The 21,324-nt window shown below is 40.1% G+C and overlaps 2 protein-coding genes and 1 long non-coding RNA gene across 12 annotated transcripts in view; 1 reads left to right on the top strand and 2 right to left on the bottom strand.

Moving 5' to 3' along the window:
* Positions 1–17,443, top strand: part of dgo (ankyrin repeat domain containing protein 6 diego) — a 112,829-nt gene extending 95,386 nt beyond the window's left edge. For all 10 annotated transcript variants that reach the window (XM_086907562.1, XM_086907564.1, XM_086907560.1 and 7 more), the window contains 6 exons: positions 12,840–13,049; positions 13,245–13,343; positions 14,188–15,333; positions 15,863–16,136; positions 16,272–16,508; positions 16,619–17,443. In XM_086907562.1, coding sequence (XP_086763688.1) covers positions 12,840–13,049; positions 13,245–13,343; positions 14,188–15,333; positions 15,863–16,136; positions 16,272–16,508; positions 16,619–16,782 — 2,130 coding nt within the window. In that variant the 3' untranslated portion in view covers positions 16,783–17,443. The remainder of the gene's footprint in view (positions 1–12,839; positions 13,050–13,244; positions 13,344–14,187; positions 15,334–15,862; positions 16,137–16,271; positions 16,509–16,618) is intronic.
* On the bottom strand, positions 6,311–16,120 carry LOC147657721 (uncharacterized). The gene is made up of 3 exons (XR_015291929.1): positions 16,005–16,120; positions 8,063–8,517; positions 6,311–7,982 (listed from the first exon to the last, which is right to left on the bottom strand). It is a non-coding gene; the product is annotated as an uncharacterized LOC147657721 (long non-coding RNA).
* Positions 17,434–20,003, bottom strand: LOC100864723 (CDK5RAP1-like protein). The gene is made up of 7 exons (XM_003695193.4): positions 19,412–20,003; positions 19,084–19,317; positions 18,795–19,002; positions 18,382–18,702; positions 17,989–18,310; positions 17,760–17,909; positions 17,434–17,688 (listed from the first exon to the last, which is right to left on the bottom strand). Exons 1-7 carry the CDS (start codon positions 19,746–19,748, stop codon positions 17,461–17,463), a joined length of 1,800 nt encoding a protein of 599 aa, XP_003695241.3. The 5' UTR covers positions 19,749–20,003; the 3' UTR covers positions 17,434–17,460.
* Positions 20,004–21,324: the final 1,321 nt, after the last annotated feature.

Here is a 21,324-nt window from a genome sequence, read left to right as displayed (position 1 = left end):
ACGATCGGACGAGAAAATTTCGATCAATCACAGTCCAGATCATCTCCGCTACGGCGACAGAGATGTAGACGTCGCGAAACTCTCTCTTCGCCCTTCCTTCGTTCGCATGCAAAAAATATAAAATAGACGACGTGAAATTCGAAGATGGAAAACTTGTTAATTCCTTCTTCCAAAAAAAGATCCAACGATCGGACGAGAAAATTTCGAGCATCGTGGTGTCGTTTCTAGGAGAGTAGTGTTTCGATCAATCACAGTGTTCCGATCATCTCCGGCTACTGCGACAGGTAGACGGTGTAACCGGTGTCGACGCGACGCGGAGCTTCCGCGAACAGATCTTGGATGCCGATTAAGGCCTCGGTGTTTGATATACGCGTCGTCCACCGCCAGATATCCCCGTCTTACTTTTTCTTTTCACCTCGTTACACAAGGTTTCTCGGGAGGAGGAATCGTTAGGCGTACTCGTAGAGTAGTCCAACACCACCGTTTCCGGATCGGAATTTATAGTTTAATTAGCGTCGCTGTTGCAACACGTATTTCAACCGTTTAACGCCGCGACAGGGATAGGGGTAAGCCACGGATGGAACGGTACTGCGAGGCCTCGAGAGACGCGGCAACCGAGGAAACGAGACGGTTTACGCGATACTTCCGTCAGGATCTGTTACGTGTGATGTCGTTCCACGGTTATCTTCTTTTCCTTTTTCCTCCGTATTTTCATCCGTTCTCGATTCAAGTACCTCGAGAATTTCCCACTTTTTGAAACGTTCGCTGCACGGCAGCATACAAATTTGATCCTCCATTCGTGGAAAGATAGATACGAAGGACATCGATTAGCAGAGTGAGAAATTAAATACCTGGAAGATTAGGGAATTAACTGACTGGACTGTAGGAAATTTTATTTTATGAAACTTTTTAAAAAAATTACGAACCCAAATATTTACGAATCGTCGAGTCATCGATCGAAGCGACAATACCATAATTTAAGAATCATGGATTGAATCGAAAGGCGCGAATTAGTCGTGCCTAACCTCATCGTGGCGCAAATCTAATTTGCGTACAATAGGAAGGGGGGAAAAAAGCGGGACAATGGCTTATCAAGATGTCGTATCTATCGACACGCGGCAGAGGGAACCGGTATTTCTGCGATTATTATTGTCCCGACGTGAATGAATGAATCTAATTGCGATGAAACAGGTTGAAAAAAGGATGTCTATGCAATTTCTATACGCGCATACTGCGCTCGAATAGTAACAATGAATTAGCAGAGATCCCAGATAGCGCGTAAATTATTTCCCTCTAAACTTCAAAACGTGCGCATTTACATTCTCGCGTAGAAATAAAAACTCGAGAACGATTGTTATTTGCCAGTCGAGATTCAAAATTCATCAAATTTAACTTTCATCGCTGCTACGAATCTCTGCGACTCGAAACAATTGCAGAAATCAAATTCTTTCTTCTTTCGACGAGTTGTAATTAGAAAGAAAATTAATCATCCTTTTTATCAAGTTCCTGTATCTCGAATCTCGTTGGAACTTTTATTAGAATCTTGTTGAATCTCTCTTAAACCTCTTCCATTGAAAAATTCTTCCAACTTCTTCAATCTTCTTTTCTCGACGAACGAAAGAAAATTTTATATAAAATTTACGTGCGAATAAGCTACTCGTTCGATATTGACCACCGATATGTCTACAATTATATCTACATCGATCCTGATTCCAGATAAAGGGATCGATAGAAATCGGAGGCCGACCTTGGCGTAATTACGCCACGGACGATTTCGTTTTATTCGAACAATTTCCTTTGTCGATAGGTTGTCTCGAGTTTTTTGTCGTCCATCCCTCTTCTCCCCTAGCTTATGCAAGAGGAGGAAAGGGAAGAAGGAGGAAGCGGCGATGCGAGAACGTAATGATCTTTCGAAGTGGAGAGGCCATCGTGACTGCCTCGGCTCTTCTAATGACTCGAGACTGATAGATAGCCTCGCGACCATCGACAACTTCGCCCCGACTATCCTAGACCTTGAATAATAAATTATATAAATTATGCACGTTTATTCCTCCGGTTGGATCCATCAGATACAATGGCGGAGCTTTTCCAACAGTGCGAGACGAAGAGGAGATGAGAAAGAAAAATGAATGCGAAAGAAGAAAATTTTATTTCGAAGTTTATTTCTCGCTACGAAAAAGTCGAATCGAGCGAGAGAGAATTTTTTGGAAATTGATATTAACCGTGAAAAAAATGTTAATCACAATCGTTTAATCTCGAGACTCGTAATAATATATCAATCGTAATCGAGAGCTCAATGAAATATGATACAATGCGTAGAATTTCTATGAAGCGTATTAACAGAAGAAATTCATTTCGCTTCCTTTTCTCGCGTGTATCCACTGGTGATGGACGATACGCGATGATTAATGATCTTGTTACGGAACAGGAGTTCCATTTCAGTGAGCGATGGGTGTTATTCGAAGTGAGCGTTGTTCTAAACGATCTTCTTGCGATTTGATCTTCAACCGACTCCCCTCACCATCGTTGCCACATTGTCTCCTGTGTAACCATGTAAAAAAACTGTCTTGATTCATAAATTGCAGCGTTTCGTCTGTCCACGACATATTTATTTATTTATTTTTTTTTTCTTTTTTACTATCACAAATCCCTTCCGTTTGTAAATTCTTAAAAATACTACAAATATCACAATAAATTCTCGTGCTCTCAAATTCTTTCCATCCTCGATCATACCTGTTCAAATATTTCAACGTTTTCTTTTCGTCTGCACAAATTCCACCAAAACTTGTAGCAAATCTTCCACCTTCCACATTTCCAATCATCCTGTCGCGCAAACTCCAACAAGATGGAGTTTCAAAAACCGCAAGCAAGACAATGCTTCGTAAAGTGCTTATCGCCCTTCGATACAATCGCCGTCCCTGCAAACCACTTTCCTCGCTTCTGGATAGCTCTGGTCCCTCTCGAGGACACCACCTCGATTCGACCGTGCTTCCGCGCATTCTTTCGCTCGGCTCGGGTTTAAACGCCAGAAAATGGGTCTCGCGTAAACGGATATTCTCGGTGTCGGCTGATACATTGCGACCGGTGGAAACGTCACAAGTTAACAATGCCAGCTTTTAACCGGTGATTTAGAAGCTGGCGGTTGCCGCTTCGTGGGCGTGCGCGCATTTGTCCGTGTGTGCTGCTACGTCTCCTCCGAGCTGGTACAAAGCAGCCGTGTACATATGGGGAACGAGACCCCATTGCAAATTTTTCTTTCTTTCCTTCTTTTTCTATGCTTTTTCTTTCATTTTTTGTTCACCTTTTTAATTTTCTCCTTTCCGAACATTCTTTCTCTCCGCTTCGAAACGCGTGTCGCGTGGAATGATAATGCGCGAGCATTCGTTACGCTTCGAGTTTCGAGTCGTTCGCTCGAAGCAAGAGAGTCGTTGGTTGAACAGTGTTGGAAAAATGTTAACTGCTCGGTACGGAATTTCGAATCTAGCGTTTTGTCGAATTGGTAAAAAGGACACGATTTTCATTTCCAATCTAATTGTAAATTTATCTTCGTATTAATTTCACGGTGTTTGCCGTTCCATTTCATCCACGATGAATAACATTAACGTCAACGAGCTATCGTATTCGAGAAGGTGAAAAAAAAAAAAAAAAAAGGGAGGAAACGGTAAGGGAGGTCTTGTAAATCTCTGGCAATTTTGTACTTAGCGTTTTGCGACCGGTATTCGCTCTTACGAACAGGCGAGCGAGAAGGAGAGGAAGAGAGAAAAGAGGAGACTAGTCGAGGAGCTACGATCCTGATCCTGAAGATCAGGGCACCACAACGTGCTCGATTTTTCGCGATTTTTGCGCGCGCTTAGAAACCGGAATCTGTTTCCGTAATTTTCAGCGTGCCAGAACGGACAGCGATGATCAATCTCAGCGGCGACACGGCGCAGCTGGCTCGGAAAAGAAGCGGATGCCCTTCGAAAGCAAATCGAAGTAAAAGGAGAATCGATTTCGTTCGATTCGAGCACCGGTTCTCGAAACAAAACTCCTTTGTCGGGGAAATTCAAGCGATTCTTCCTTTTTTCCCTCCCCTCCCCCTTGAAATATACGTTATAGATCGTCGAGAAGGATGGTGATGCATAGAACTTGCGCAGATTCCGATCCAGCAATGTTTTATATGGCGCCTCCCTATTTTAATATTTTTACAATTTACGTAAATACGCGTGGCGTAAATTTCCTTTTCCATCTTTTAACCCCTACAATTAAACGTTTGGATATTCATAGCAAAATATTCAGAAAATGAAGAAAACGTAGCCAATCTGAGCCACGCTGCTCGTGGAAGAAAAATTTCGAAATGATCGTAAAGATTGAATCAAAGATTGATCGACAGCATATTATAATATAAATATCGATTTCATACCTCGTCAAAGATCAATCTCATATCATTCTTATTATATAAATTCTTAACGCGAAAAATCCATCGTCGATAAATCCATCGAGCGAACTGTTACTCGCCCAACTATCCATTATTAAAAACTTACAAGCGATAACCGTTGTTACACTCGTCCCTGTGGCGCCGTGGTCACACCACGGACCATTGTCTCAGTTTAGCTCGAACAAACAGCGAGCGTACCGTCTTGTAATAAAGCCTGACCAAACGGCGAGGCGTTGTTCTTGAATCATCGAAGGGGAACCAAACGACGAATAAACATCCACGTTGGAAACGATCTGAATTCCTCCCCCTCCTCTCCCTCCTCCTTCCCCCTCCCTCCATGGCTGTAAAACCGCGAACGAGTTGCGGTTGCGAAAACACTGTGTGTATTTTAAATCTTGCCACCGATCAGATATCGCACCTACCGGATTGAGCGACCTCGTGTTCCCCATTTATTCCACCCTTTCTCCTCTCTTTTTTCGATATCAAATTTTCACGTCGTGGTCGATCGATGAAAACCTCTCTCTCGATCTTAGCGGTCTCTTCTTTTCGACAAGGATGAAAAGATGGATTCGAGGGGAGTGAAGAAGTGTTTAGTCGGTCGAATGAGTTCGAATAAGGGGAAGGAATTCTATTTTACTTCTTCCTTTCTTTTTTTTCATTTGCAAGAATCATCAACGAAGCGAAGGTTTGAAAAGATAGGTTGGGAAAGGATTTTCCACAAAGATGAGACTGGATTCGAGGGGGTTAAGGAAGTGTTTAGTCGGTCGAATGAGTTCGAATAAGGGGGAGGAATTCTATTTTACTTCTTTCTTTCCTTTTTTTTCATTTGCAAGAATCATCAACGAAGCGAAGGTCGGGAAAGGATTGTCCACAACTTGGCTGCTCAGAATTTCCACCATCTCTCGCAACATTGTCCCGCATACCCGAGTCGAGTCGAGCGATCGCGTGATCAGCATTCTCATAACGCCTCTCGCATAAAATCCAACGTTTTGATCGCATCGATCTCAATATCCTATTCTCGGGGCGAGAATATCTTTCAGAGAGGATCGAAGAAAATTCCAATACTCTCCATCGTAAACGTAATAATAATGAGAAACTTTAATAGCAAACGTTCGGAACGTTATCCATGCCTATTGAAAAATAAAAGAACCGCGTTACTACTCGAAAACTATAACAATACACATCCAATCTCCGACTAATCTCAAAAATTCCACGCGTAACGTAATGCATGCCATAAAACGTTCAAGGTTCACGCGTACCGTATACGCGTCATTATCTTTCGAATATTAACCATTACAACCTTTCTTCAATCTACCTCTCCCTCTCCCACGAATATTATTATTACACGAATGCGAAAATCCAAATTGTGAATGTGATGCACGGTCGAAAGGAGCGATTCGAATATAATCGGAGAAAAATGCGGCGAAGCGAAAAGAAACGACGAGAAGAGAGCCGTGGCGCGAGTCGGTATAATGGCCGACGCATATTATGCACATGCAACAATGCCTCGAGCAAGGATCTTCTTTACAAAGCCACCGATCGGCTTTCCGAGTGGTACGTGTCAGGGACGCATCAAGAAATCTTCCCCTTTGCATCTTGTCAGATCTTGTCCCCGCCACCTGGACGTCCTGTAACATTTTCGGCATTGATCGGGTAAAATTCGTACGATTGAAGTTTGTATAGAAGAATTTTATATCACATACGAATAAACGTTAAATTATTCAAGCATTCTTTTTAACTTTGTTTTTAACTGCTTACTTTTTCAACGTTCGAGGCTAATTTTCCAAGCTTATTGAACCACGTGTAATGTGAGCTTAACCTTTAGATTTTTCGATTCTTGAATTGGAAAATTCGACAGTTCTTTTTTTTTTTTTTTCGTTCTTATTTTTTACAAGGAAAACGGAGAAGTTCACCTACATCCTCCAATCATTCCCACGGGATACTTTCTCGAAGCGAGAACCAGCCTCTATCACGAAACAGGGGCCATAGATCGCAACACCCAGGCATTCGAGTCTCCCTGACTATACTTGAACTTCACCTCGACGCACATTCATTACCGATCCCTTTCCCACCGCTCGGGCCTCATCCAGACCAAACCCAAAATTCTTCGCTCCGATCCATTCCCGTATACGATCGAATCCAGACCAAACGTTTTTGAACACCGTGGCGAAAAATCGAACGAGACGATACGAATTCCAAATGATTACGCTCGAATCGCGAGATCTGTCGAAGAACCCGATCCACCGTACTTCCAAACTCTATTCGAAAAATACCTCGACCGAGTTGCAAAAGTAAAAAGAACCGATCGAAGACTCTCAACCCTTTTACCTTCCTCCAATCAAAAAAAAAAAAAAAAAAAAAAGTACATTCCTCGAAATAAATAAAGACACCTCTCAGATTAAAATTGGAGGAAAGTTGGAAGGAAGCTCGGCTCGTCCGCCCCTGGCCCTCTACATTGTGGTTTATTCCCCGAGCGAGGATCGGGCAAACCGCACACGCTCTCGTCCGGCAGACGATGTGTGTTGTATACGCGCGGGAGGGGGGAAAAAACCGTGGCTGGCCACGGTGGAAGGGAGGAAGGAGGCGGCATTCGAGCTTCCCTCGCCAGGGAGAAGAGAGGAGAAGCCGGCCGTGGCTGGCGAACGCCTCGCTGGTCAATGAACCGTGGGCACACGCGACGCTCGCGCGAGCGCAACACGGCCTGCGCGCCGTGTACACGCGTCCTCCGCCTGTATCTCGTCTCTCGTTATTACGCACGATGCGACCCACTGATGGATCGATCGAATCGATCCGCGGCCTGAATAAACGCGTGATGCGACCATCCTCCTCTTCTTTTTCTTCGTCATTTTCCTTGTCTCGCGGAATAGGGCAGGAACAGTGTCTTTCTGCGTGGACGAGGATAGACGCGTGAAGGGAACGCGAAGGGCGCAGGAAATGGGAGCGGAGATGGTCGCTCGCTATGATTAGAACGTGCGAATGAGGTACGCGATGATCGCAAGTTTTTTCAAGTTCGAGAAGAAGGTGGTTTGATATATTTAAAGAATGTAGAATGTGGATATTTAAAGATATCGACTGTGGGGATATGCAAATACGATGATTGGTTGACGTTGATAGTTTGGTGGTGTGAGTTTGAGACGGAGAGATGTACGGGCGTGAATGAATGAATAATTATAGAAAGGAAGAGAGGAGGAAGGCTCTGTCGCGATTATTGAGTATTCTCGTTTCGCGCGCTCTTCTTTTATTGGAGAAAAATGCTATTTATTTTTCCTCGCAAAAAGGACAAATTGCATCCTAAGATTTTAATTAAGTTTAGTCGTTGTCGTCCCTGTTGGATCGATGGTATCGATAAACGCAAACTCTCGCGGCAATTTGTATTTTACTTTCAAACGGATGGATCGCCTTAAGGATCGAACGAAGTGATTCGTCTTCTTTGAATAATGTGATACCGTCTTACGTGAAAAATCACGTATTTCACGCGATACAACAATTTCTCTTCTCTTGATTTTTTACCATTTTCAACGATTCCTGAATATTCTACTACTAGTCCTTTCTTCGCTTTTGAATTCTGAAAAAGAAAAAAAGATTTTTTTAAATTCCATATCATCGGTATTTTATTCCTCGATGGTATAAAATATACGATCTTACGTTTTAACGAGATTCATCCTTATCCGTTAAATTGAGCACGATCTTCCGGATCGATGGAATCGATCGTGGATCCATAATGCACCGGCGAGAAAGTCACGAGAAGGAGGAGGAAACGAGAGAGAAAGAGAGAGACCGAAGGAACTCTTTAATGGCACTCGTGGCGATTGTGTTAAGGGTTTTCCCGCGATCCAACCTTCGAGGACCACACTTCGGCGATTAGTCTTCTTGAAGTTTTCTTTCCTCCTTGGCCTGGGAAGCCTGGAGCGCGTCGATCAGGGATTTTGATGAAGTTCACTGGTTTATTACGCATAACACGTCCCGATAGATGGATGATCTTAGCTGGATAAAGGTGTAATGTTCTAAGGAACATAGGAACTGACGAGCGGGTAATAGGATACGGCTCGAGGCTGTTGACGACACGAGGATAATGGGATATCGCTCGAGCGCATAGGTTCCTGTAAAAAGAAAAAATAAATTTATCTGGATTGTGTGACACGATTAATTTCTTTTGATTTTTCTTTTTTTCTCGTGAAAGAAACATTTAATTTTGTTGTTGTTGATTACGGTTGGAGAATCTTATTTACTTCACTCGCGATCGAAGAGATAAAAAAAAGTGTTCTAAGAAGGAAATTTTCTGTTTTTTCTTTTTTTCTGTTTTCTAAGAGAAATTAAATAAGGAAGAATTGGATAAATTGGTTGCCTATTATCGAGACGAGGGATCGAGGGGGATGGAGAAATTTAAGGAAGATTTATTATTTACGTAGTCCGTTCACGAAATTGTCTTTGCTCGTACCAACGTGAACATGCTTCCCGATAATCATCGCGAACGGGTTACAGGAAATTCTTACTCCTTGCATTCCGACACGATCTCGCTCTCGATGTTCGAGCAGTCACCGTGACAATACGTTATGTACTCGAGCCTGGTTCCACCCGGTTGATACGAAAATGACAATAGCGAAATTTGTTTTAAATTATCTTTCTCCGTGGATCGATCCACGCACCACGTACATTTTACATTTTACAACTGATTATCATCCGAATATTTCTTTTTTTTTCTTTATTGTAAATTAAATTTATAAGAGCTCCAAGTTGGCGGCTACTTTTTTTTTGCGAATTTTTTACATTAAATCGTCCCAGAATCTAGATTTCTAAATCGATTCTAAACTCTATTATCCGAAGATCAGACGAACGAAGATGGTTGTTCTCGCGACGATTTTCGATCTCACCTTTTCATTAAATTATTCTTCACGATATTTGGAATAGTTGGCGACTACAACGTGGAGAGCCATTTTCAATGATTTCCGATCTCACTTTCTTATTATTAGATTTCCATAACTGTCAGGAAAGTTCTAAGTACTAAGTAAAAAAATTCACGATTCCAAATTTCCAAAGATGTTGTAATACTGAAGAAATAAAGATATTTTTATCCCAAACTTAATCGAGCAACCTCTCTCTCTCTCTCTCTCTCTCTCTCTCAAGAGAGAGAAAAAAATCAGAAAAACCCGAGAGAGGACAATGGACGAGGATATCGGCGATAGGAAAAAATGGGATGATGCATGGCCGTTCTCGCGGCTACTTCCGAGTCCTGCGGAGGTCCGAGAGAGCGTGCACGTACGTCCACGCGCTTCGACGGCCAACGTTCTCTTCCTCCGGTTGAGCGATAGCATCGTGATGACCCTTGGAGCGGTCGCCTCGAGAGGCCAGGCTTGACCCATCCTGCTCGTCGTCGTCCACGTCTTCGTGATCGCGCCTTTCAGGGCCAGCCGAAGGATGGAACAGTGAAAGCAAGGGGGAAAAGCTGAACAAGGGTTCAACAGCCTTGAATAAATATACGATAAATCATAGATGGTGGCAAACCGGCGGCACCTATCACGAGCCGCTCCCGATGAAAATACGTCTCGTGGAAAATTCATTCGTTCGAGGGATCGTTATTTGATTAAATCGAGACCGTTCGAAAGGAAGAATACCGATTTGCTCGTGTATCCTCTCCGTGTGATTGAACACCGAGCGGAGTGGCATGAATGAGAAAGATGCAGTGTGTATACCAATGAACAGATGGAACCTGATTGGCTTGACAAACTATTGGCGGCGGTTTTTGAAGAATTGGTAAATTGGTGTTGTGAATTCTATCTTTTCTTTTCTTATCCACAAACTCGCCTCGAACACCTCGAAATTTCTCCCGAATTTATTTCTTGGAATTCGCGATATACTTCGTGAACATAGTCGTAGGTGAACACGATGGTAAAAAGTTTAACCGCGCGAGAAAAAAAAAGTGGCGAGAAGGAAAAGGTGGTAGTACGGCGACCCGGAGATGATCGACGTCACCGTGGTGGAACCGATACGTGGGCTTGGCCTCTCGCCGCGGGATACCAGCGGCAAATTGCCCGTGCAAAGGGAGAAAATCGAGAAATACCGTATTCGCCGGTAATTTTCCCTCGATTTGATAACGTACAACTTGGATAACCGAGGAAAAAGTAAATTTTCATTAATGGACAAGCTTGATGGAGCAGATAGGCGGCAACAACCGCGGTATTATTTCGTACGTTATTGTTGTTGGAGTTTTTTTTTTTTTTCAACCTTTCTCTTTTCCCTATTTCTCGATTATTCCTTGTTGCTCGATTTATTTTTTTAATTATCAGATATCTGTTTCTCGAAGCGAATTTTTTTTTTTTACAATGAAAATAAATAGGCGATTGTATTTCTGTATGCCGATAACGCATACCTACGTTCAAATCCGTAGGTTTCGATTTAATAGCGTTAAGTGATTTCGAATCGACTCGAAATCACGAAGCGTATTCGATTCGTTAGATTTTTTTCTTATTCGATCTTTTGCAATCGGAGTTTGCCTCCCTAACGAGGAAAAAAGATTATGATTGATCGTTGCCTTTTCATTCTGATGGGAGCTAATGATCGTTATGAATTGATTGCTCGAAGCAATGATGTAACGATAAAACGAGAAAAAATGGATAACTTTCAAATCCCACGATTATTAACAATCGAAACTAAATAAAATATTCCATTGTTTATGTCATCAGAAGAAGAGGCCGATATGGAACGATATATTTTTGCATCATCGAATTTGTTTGTATATTTTTATTAACCAAACAAAAGAAAAAAAAAAAAAAAAAAAAAAAAAGGAAAATCATAAATCCAATTTCGTGTAAAATTTTAATCTTACAATCCCGTGTGGCTGGATTTTATTCTGTCCCATTGATTTTACGAGCCTTTATTCCAACATCGTTTCAAGTTAAAGATAGGACTAATGTAACCAAGATTACAGATTATACCTCAAATACCGAAGGTGATGACACGTTACGTATAACGGTATTATATTTATTATCCTTGCCATGATATCCAGCCAAAATCTAATTTCAATTCGATTCTTAAGAAAGAAATTCTTCTTAAAGATTACTAGAATAAATATAATTCACGATTAAATATTGTCGAATATTGCATCTCAATATCTAAAAATCGAAGGAAAAAAAAAAAAGAAGAAAAGATCGTAAACCGAAGGATTAAAATGCCAGGGAAAAATATCTCTTCCAAGAAATTTCTTGGTAGAGTCTTAGAAGGTACAAAATCGCAAGAGAGCTGTAAAAAAAAAAAAAGAAAATTAAAAGAAGAATTCGCTTGAAAAATTCAACGGGGATCTTTCACTCGTAGACTCGTAGAAAAATTGGATGTTTCGAAGAGAAATGGAACGCACATGGGGGGCTGAACGATTATTCGAACGCAAAAATGCAGAAAATCGGGATATCGTCGACGTTTATCCGGACGAGTGGCGAACGAAACGACGCACGCACCGTCCTGATCTAAATTGAATAGGCATTTTGCGACGTTACGTGTACGACATTACCCACCCTGAAGGGAACCGCCCACGATAAGCTTGGCTGAGTTCCCGGAGGTACGTTCGAACGGTTTCACGTCTCCATTTACCTTCCCTTCCCTTCCCTTCCGGACGTTTACGCGTTCGTGTACGCGCTAACTTGTACGATTGGCATGTTTACCAGGCTGCAAATATAATTTTATCGCGCAGAGAATATCGCGGGAGGGAGGGGAATCGCCGTTTATCACGTTTCATTCCTTCTCGATCTCGCGCGTAAGCAACTCAACTTAACTTAACAAATTACTACCGTTAACTCGCCTTAATTCTCTCAACTAATTGCACAGAATTTCGTTTCTCATTTTTTATCTCTCGTATTATATCGTTTCGATACCTCTTCTTTCTACCCAAGAAAATTCTTTATCTTTGTAATTTTAATTCAGCGTCACGTCATCCGCCACGTGACGTACTCTAAAAAAAAAAAAAAAAAAAAAAAAAATGAAAACGAAAAACGATCATAATTAATTCACACGAGAAATATGTCCAGAAAAAGGAAAGGAACGAGGCAACTTACTCGTTACTCGAGCCTGATCAACCTCACCCATCCCTCCGAGCGAAATAAATCAATTAATCGTCATTACGAGTCATCCGACAGATAGCCTACGAATCGTGAACGTGGAAAACGGTGATTAACGATCTGTCGTCGTCGTTTTGCCCGATTTCGTATCCGATTACGACCAACAGGCCGCCGCCGATATCCCCTTCTGCATCTTCCGCAAATCCCTTCCCCTTCTTTTTCCCCTCTTTTTCAAACCGACCGCGTCTCTCCTCCTTTCTCTTTCTCCATCCGTCGATCTCCGACTCGTGACCGTCGACGACGAGCAAAGAGGATAGGCTTCGATCGATCGATATCAGCTCTCGTTCCCTCTTAACGCGAGTCGAACCGTGTTCCAGCATGGAAATTCAGCTTTGCACGAGGCATCGTGGCGAGGTTACAGCAGGACCGTGGCCGCCCTGGCCAAGGCTCTGGGGACCCAACGTGCGCCCTTGCACGCGAGGAATCTCGCTGGATTCGCGCCGCTCCACCTCGCCTGCCAAAATGGACACAACCAAAGCTGCCGCGAGCTCCTGCTGGCCGGTTGCAATCCCGACCTTCAAAACAACGTGAGTAATAGGCCAACTTTCGCTCCCTTTCTTCCCTCTTCTGTTTTTTTCTTCTTCTTTCGCGCAACTCCCCTTTCAAAGCTTTTTTAACCGCCGTTAAAAAATACGATCGCCTCGGTCGACACGCTTTTATTACGCCTCGTTTCGTGTAACACGTTGAGATGGGTGGAAAAAGATTTTTTTTCGAAATTTCAGTACGGGGATACGCCGCTGCACACGTCTGCGAGGTACGGGCACGCAGGTGTTACGAGGATCTTGATCTCCGCCCTTTGCCGCGTGTCCGATCAAAACAAGGTAAGATTTATAAAAGCAAAGATAGGTTCTTGATTGAAAACCTCCTCGAATATCAATATCTCCGCAAAAACATCTAATCCGAGTAAAAAACATTTCCTCGTGTCTCCGTTGATTTAGAAAGAAAGATTTCTAATTTAAAATTTTAAATAAAAAAAAGGTTTTCCTCGCGTTCTTGTGTCCTCGTTGATTTAGGGAAAGAAAACAATAGATTCCTAATTTAAAACGATCCTAATCCAAATAAAAAAAAAGATTTCCTCGCATCATTCTCGTGTCTGATTTATATAAAAAAAAACCAATAGATTCTTAATTTAAAACGATGATCCATCTAATCTAAGGAAAAAAAAAAGGTTTTCTCGCGTCTGATTTAGAAAAAAAAAGAAAAAAAAAAAGCAATAGATTGCTAATTTAAAACGATGATGCACCTAATCTAAATAAAAAAAAGATTTCCTCGCGATGCATCGTTGATTTAGAAAAGAAAAAGCAATAGATTCCTAATTTAAAATTTAAAATAAAAAAAAGGTTTTCTCGCGTATTTGTGTCCTCGTTGATTTAGGAAAGAAAGCAATAGATTTCTAATTTAAAACGATCTAAATCTAAATAAAAAAAAGATTTCCTCGCGATGCATCATTCTCGTGTCTGATTTATAAAAAAAAACCAATAGATTCTTAATTTAAAACGATGATCCACCTAATCTAAGGGAAAAAAAAGGTTTTCTCGCGAGGCATCGTTCTCGTTGAAAAATTCGCGTAAAAAAGAAAAAAAAAAAAAAGAAAAAAGAAACGGTGGATAGAGTCATGTTTGGGACGCGAGGAAATATTTGAAACGTTATTCGTATGTGCGGCAGAACGGCGACACGGCGTTGCACATCGCGGCGGCGATGGGACGTCGAAAGCTGACGAGGATCCTGCTGGAGGCGGGCTGCGACCGTAGCCTGAGGAACAAGCAGGGGGAGACAGCGAAGGACATAGCGAGGCGCAAGAACCTCGCGGAGATATTGGAGATAATCGGTAAAGCGCGAAGCAAGAGCAGAACCCGGAGCAAGAGTCGCGAGGAGGAGGCGACGGGCGACAAGGTCGACGGGAAGAGCGGGAGCAAGAACGAGAAGAAGCGAGAGAAGACCGGTAGTGGGACAAGCGGGAGCAGGGATAGCTGCGGCAAGAAGGAGAAAAAGAAGCACAAATCGTCGGGCAAGCCGAACAAGGTCCACTTCGAGAAGGCCGTGATGGGTAGACAGTGGTCCCCGTACGGCTGCCATTACTATCCCGATCCGGAAGCGTTTCCCCAACCACGTTTGGACTCGTTGCCGCCTGATCCGCTTGGCCGTGGGGAACAATATTATCTCGATTTGGCGGGAAATATCAGGAAGGGGCCGGTTGGGGTGGGGTACACGTGCTACTGCGCCCCCTTCTTCAGGCACATGGAGGCGAAGCTGGAGAGGGACAAGGCCGAGCTGAAGGCGCACATCGATCAGGCCCACGAAAGGTTGGATCTGAAGGTGGCCAATCTGGAGAGGAGGACCAGGGGGCAGATATCGGAGTTGACTAGGTGCGTGGCGGCGGAGAGGTCGAGGTGCGACGAGAGGCACATGCACCTTCAGCAGCGTCTCTCGAGGGGCGGGAAAGGGAGGCACAGCGAGAGGCCGGCGAAGACGTTCGCCAATGAGCAACAATTTCCACCCGCTCGGGCGAGGTCGTTGGAGGATCTCCTCGACGACAGACCTCACGACAGAAGCTTCGAGATCCCGGGAGAGACATCGATTCATCGCGGCAGCCTGGACGATCTCGATATTCCCGCTATACCGAGGCTAAGCAAGTCGATGAGGGATCTTCCCTCCGGTTCTGGTGTCTCGAGGTCGACGCTTAGGGTGCTCGACGTGCCTGCCAGATTGAACGAAACGTTCGACGGGGTGATCAAGCAGGATCGAAGCTCGCCGCTAGGCGCCGCCTCCTCGCCCTCCATTGGATCCAGGCAACAGGTCCATCAGCAACGCGTGAGTGTGTAATCGGTCCTCCTCCTTCTCCTTCTTCTTCTTCTTCTTCTTCTTCTTCTTCTTCTTCTTCTTCTTCTTCTTCTTCTTCTTCTTCTTCTTCTTCTCTCTTTGTTAGTTACGCTAAGCGTTCATGAGAGGTGTTGATTAAGCTGCGAGACTCTAATGACACGTTACGAAGAACGATGTAGGGAACGGTTAGTCGTGTTTAAAAGCGGTAGATCGGATCGATCCCTCTGGTTACTTACTCGCTACGTCTGCTCCGGGTTTTAATCAAGCGGTATTATAGAGACGAAGATAATTGTTTTATCTCTATTCTCTCTTTCTTTTTTATCCCTCTTGAATTATCGAGTCGGAGTAGATACAGACGCGAGGTTTGTAAACCAGATCGGGAGATAAAATGGTAATGGAAAATCGATGATAGCAGAATCAACGATGATCTTATCCGACACCTCGACGAACCCCGAGTGAACTGTGTAATATTCGATGCTTCGAAATATAGATGACGTGATTTGATTTGAAATTGTCGCAGGATCTATCGTCTCGTGATCATGGCGTAAATTCGTGCCAGGACGAGAGTAACGCGGCGAGGAAGAACGAGGACACATCGAACGAGTGGAAATCTTCGGGACGGCGCAGCGTTCATGAGATGATTAAGCGATTTCAACAAGTACCTGGCATGCACAACGGTTGGAGGGGGCCGCGTTCTGGAAGCAGCGAACCCACCAGCCCGGAGCACAGTCAGTGTTCTCAAAATCAAAGGGTCCAACCGCAGGGTGGTGTAGGAAATACGTGGCGTGGCGAAGGTGAGAATCCATCTTATAACCGATAGAAAGAGACCTGAAAAAATTATATTTATGTTAGTAAAATGGAGGAAAATCGTTGGAATCTTTTTTTCTTCCTTTCACAAGTCGATTGATAAAAATTATATCGAAACGTAGGCAATGACAGCGAAAGCAGCGAAGGAGATGACGAGCAACCAGAAGCATTGAGCGGAGGGATGTCTGGGAAAGGAGTGATATCGGAGCACGTGCATTACGACAGTATCGCCAGAATGCCGTATAGGTCCCGTAATGCGGTTTATAGCCCAACGCCGCCTTTGCATGACGCGCACAATGATTCCGGATATAGCACTCGCATGTATGGTTCCAGCAAAGGTGCTTCACCTTCGTTATCAGGCAAGAATACCTCTTATATCGATATACCGTCTTACATTTTCCTATTTTATCCTCTGGTCATTCTTGTAAAATGGTTATAAAAATAAAAATGAACATTTTTTTTTTTTTAGGTCAATTAGAATGCGATGTAATTCTTCCGACTAATCCAAAAGCATTTCCCAGTGGAGAACAATTGGCTGCACTGTTGGAACAACCGAGAAATCACGATCTTACAGTCTACGAACGTGGTGCCGACAACTGTGTTATTAATATTGGAACCGCGAGTCTCGTTTAACATCGTACGTGTAACGCTACAATACATTATTTGGAAACAAATTCTTACACACTTCCAAAGACATCGATATTTTATATAAATTAAATACTCTGCTCAGGTGTTAATGTAATTCTTTTTAAAAATGATATGTATAAAATTTAAGATTCTCTTGTACAAAATGATTCTCGTTTCGAAGAATAGAACGTTGTCGTTTTGTAAATAATCTTGTAGGTATATGTATGTTAAATATTGTAAGATTTTTAGTGTATCCGAATCTCTTTTTTTAGACTCACGATCGTATTTATTGTCACGAAGAAATTTCATTGATGAAGTTCTAAAAAGATAAAAAGATAATAAAAGTATTAAAAGAGAAATGGAGTAGATTAAGTATGGATAATTTCTTTTTAATCAATATGTAACGCTCTGATGAAAGATTAATATCATCTTCGTAACAGGAAAATTTACTTACTTATAAATTGCCATGTACTGCCAACGATAGATTGAATTATATCTATTTATTATCTAAATGCTTCGATTTTTATTCACAATATTATTATATTACTAGTAAATATGTCGATTTAATTCTGTATCATTGTAATTTAAATTTTACATGTCTCGTTCCAAAACTGAATGTACTATGCAACAATAAGCGTGATTAAATAACAAATGAAATCTTCGAAAATCATATTTTATTTTTATTTACAACGCAGATGAAGATGCATATTCTGTTATCGATGAATGATATAAAGGTTTACCCATTAATGTATGGGAATTAGCGTTTTCAATTTTTACGACAACGTAATCACCAACTTTTATTGGTTTCTCGTCACGTGAATATTTTCCAATAGGTATGGACATGGAAGGAATTATTACTCGCGTATTACCATCATTTTTTGTTTGAAAAGAATCGTGCGATCGTTTACTGAGCTACAATTAATTACATATTTTATTAATATAATTCTAACATAAGTTAATTAAGTAGAAGTAAATTGTTTTACCTTTTCTACAAGCACAAGTTGTGATTGTCCAATTTGTAATTTATTCAATTTTTCCGCCTCGGTTCTATATATTGAAATCATTCTTTCAAGCCGATCTTGTTTCACATTCGGTGACACGTCATCTTGATAACGACGATGTGCAGTCGTTTTCTAAAATTAATAATAAAAATATTTTCAATTCTTAAAATATCATATATATAACATACGAATTTTTTAAAATATCTATTACCTCTCGCATACTGTAAGAAAAGAGAAAGGCCCTGTTATATTTTACTAATTCTATCAACGATAATGTATCTTGAAATTCCTCCTCCGTTTCTCCACAAAATCCAGTAATAAAATCACTGGAAAGATAAATATTTGGGATAATTTGACGTATGTGATGCACCAAATCTATATACGCTTCTCGTGTGTATCCTCTCCTCATTCTTTCCAAAATCCTGGAATTACCGCTTTGCGCAGGTAAATGAATTTCTTTACAAATATTCGGCCTCTCCGCTATTAATTGTAAAACTTCATCTGGAAAATCTTTAGGATGCGGCGATGTGAATCTAGATAACATAAATTTAACGAAAGATGTAATTATATATAATTATTTCCAAACGTGTAAATCCCTTAATACCTGATTCTCATCTCCGGATTAATACGAGAAACTTCGTCCAACAAATCGCAGAATCGACGTCCTCCCTTCTTATTTTTATAGACTGTTTTAAAACCTTTTGCTAAATGTGTTTCCATATTATTAATAGTATAAAATTCTGATTGGGATATATCTCTATAACTATTTACATTTTGTCCAAGAAGTACTATTTCTTTTACACCATCGTCTGATAAAGATTGAACTTCTTTGACTATACTTTCGATTGGTCTTGATCTTTCTCTTCCTCTTGTAAATGGTACGATACAATAAGTGCACATATTATCACAACCTCGCATTATTGTGCTAAAAAAATAGAAAAATTTTGAAATAATTATGATTAATTATGAATTACAATAACACAAATAATTACAATTATACAAAAAATAATAAATTACACAAATGCACTGGTAGAATTTGAATTCAATCTCACTGGTGTAATATCTGCATACGTTTCATCAAATGATAAAAGAACATTTATAGCAGTTTCATTGTCTGGTATAGATAACAATCGTGGCAAATCTTTATAACTATCTGGCCCAGCTATCACATCAACAAGTTTTCCTCTTTCCAATATTTTATCCTTTAATCGTTCTGCCATACATCCTATTATAATATGAATAACATTATTGTAAGATACGTATATATTCAAATTATTTATCCATAAATTTACAATTCTTCCCCTACCTAACAAACCAATTTTTATAGGATGTTGTTTCTTTTTTTTCCTTATATAATTTAAATTATTTAACTTATTCCATACTTTCTGCTCTGCATTATCTCTAATAGAACATGTAATAAGTAGAATTATATTAGCTTCTGTTATATTTTCTACTTTTTTGTAACCATGAGATTTCAGAATAGACCAGATTACTTCTGTATCATTTACATTCATTTGACAACCATAAACTTCAAAATATACTAAAAGAAATTAAGAATATAAATCAGACATACAAATATACTTTTTTTTTGATGTTATACTACTAATTATTTTATTCATTATTTTTTTATTTACCTTTTTGATCAGAACCATCAATATTTTGTATATAAGGAATATTTGGTACGTTAATAGAATCAATAGGAATTTCAGTTTTAGATACTAAAAAATCTTTGAGCGATGGACCAGTTCTTGTTAAATCTCTAAAGTGTTCCAAGTCATTAGTTTTTCTTTCAACTTCTTTAATAGTTTCTGATCGAATAACAGTTGTGTGCAGTGTTTGATATTGTTGAAAATTGTGACATATTATACTGTTATATTGAACGATTTTTTCCAAAAACCATTTATTTAATGTGATATTACAAGTTTTAGAAAGTCTACTTAATTTTGGTGAACATAACATAGCACTGTTCATATTTATAAATAGGTTATGTAATATGAAAATCTTACAGAAAATTAATTATAACATGTTCTATCACAACGTTCATTTAAACATTAAATTATAAAAACAATAATAATCAAATTTTATTCATAAAACTTTTATCATACTGAATTGTAATCTGAATTATTGTAATGAACAAATTCGATTTAAACTAGAAAACATGTTAGAACTTCAGTGATTCTCGATTGAAATTTTTACACTTATATCAAAAATAAGAAACCGAACGCAGTGACATCTCCTGAGATTTTGCATAACTTTGTACGGTTTATTACTTTATTAGTATTTATTAGTAGTTGAAATATCTACAGCTAGAAATCTAAATTCCTACAAAGAGTTTTAAGTTTCTTTTCTTCAATTCATATCTGTAACAAACTTAACTACAGGATTAAAACTTAAAAGCTAATTTATATTAAAAAAAAAAAAAAAAAAAGAAAAAAAGAAAAATTTAATACCTAAAAAAAGAAATCAAATTAATAAAATATTGTTAAGTAATTCATAATTTTAAATGAAAGACATTTGTCAGTGAAAAAGAAATATATTTTTTTTAATAAAGGAATGCTGAAAAGAAAAAAACAAATAGTAGGGCCAAAAGAAAAGTGGATATTAAAATATCCACTCGATGTAAACTCGAATAAACCATGAGTGGGACATTTTTTTCTATTTTGCAACATTAATCTACGAAATTTTCCAAAGAAAACGCGAAGAGTGCTTTATTGTATTTGCAATTTTAACAAAAATAAATAAATAAATAAAAAAAGATGGAAGATTCGCGATACATCGTCAATGATTTGAATATTTTAGTAACTCGAAATTTAATTTGTGAAACTCTAATAAACTATTTTATGCACTCACATTATTATGCAACATTAATAACGAAATTTTGCAGCCATAGGAGAAGCTGTCCTTATATAACCACCTTTTAATACAGCTCTTTTTCTAGCTGCGATAGGTAGTCCAGGAACATGTGTACTTTCACAATCCAAGTGAAAGAAATATGGGCAATACTTGTAAACGCAACTATTTTAAGCAACGCGATCGTTCATTAACGCAACACTAATTCTTAGAGTAAATTTAATACAAAATTTGCTATTATTACACAAGTCAAAAGCTATTTCAAATATACCAATAAATTACAATACTATGTAATAAATTCGAGTTTAAAAAAAAAAGGATCAAAATAATTAAAACAATCGCTATTTTGTGAACAACAATAGCAAACGCGATCATCATTTTATCGCAACACTAATTCAACCCGTAGTTTATTTAGCGCAACACTAATTCAAAATCGCGAGTTGCCCAGGTTGACTGGATCCGGTGGGCCGGCATGCAAATCGGCCAGATGACACAACAATTACTACATATTACTAAAACGAGCACAGTGACAAAATAGTAACAATGACTTCCCATTCTTTGGATCCAAGCAATTGGATCGAAAAAATGAGAAGCCATTCGTTGCAGCCCTCTTCGTGACAATTTGTCGGGCCTCTTCGCTTTCTCTCTTCGGGCGCGATGCCCGCTGAAACTTATAAACTAGGCTCGAGATTCCCTG

This window comes from Apis florea, unplaced genomic scaffold (genome assembly GCF_048593485.1).
Source record: "Apis florea isolate Af1SG1 unplaced genomic scaffold, ASM4859348v1 contig_2897_pilon, whole genome shotgun sequence".
NCBI classification, from domain to species: Eukaryota; Metazoa; Arthropoda; class Insecta; order Hymenoptera; family Apidae; genus Apis; species Apis florea.
This window is presented reverse-complemented; position numbering and strand designations above follow the sequence as displayed.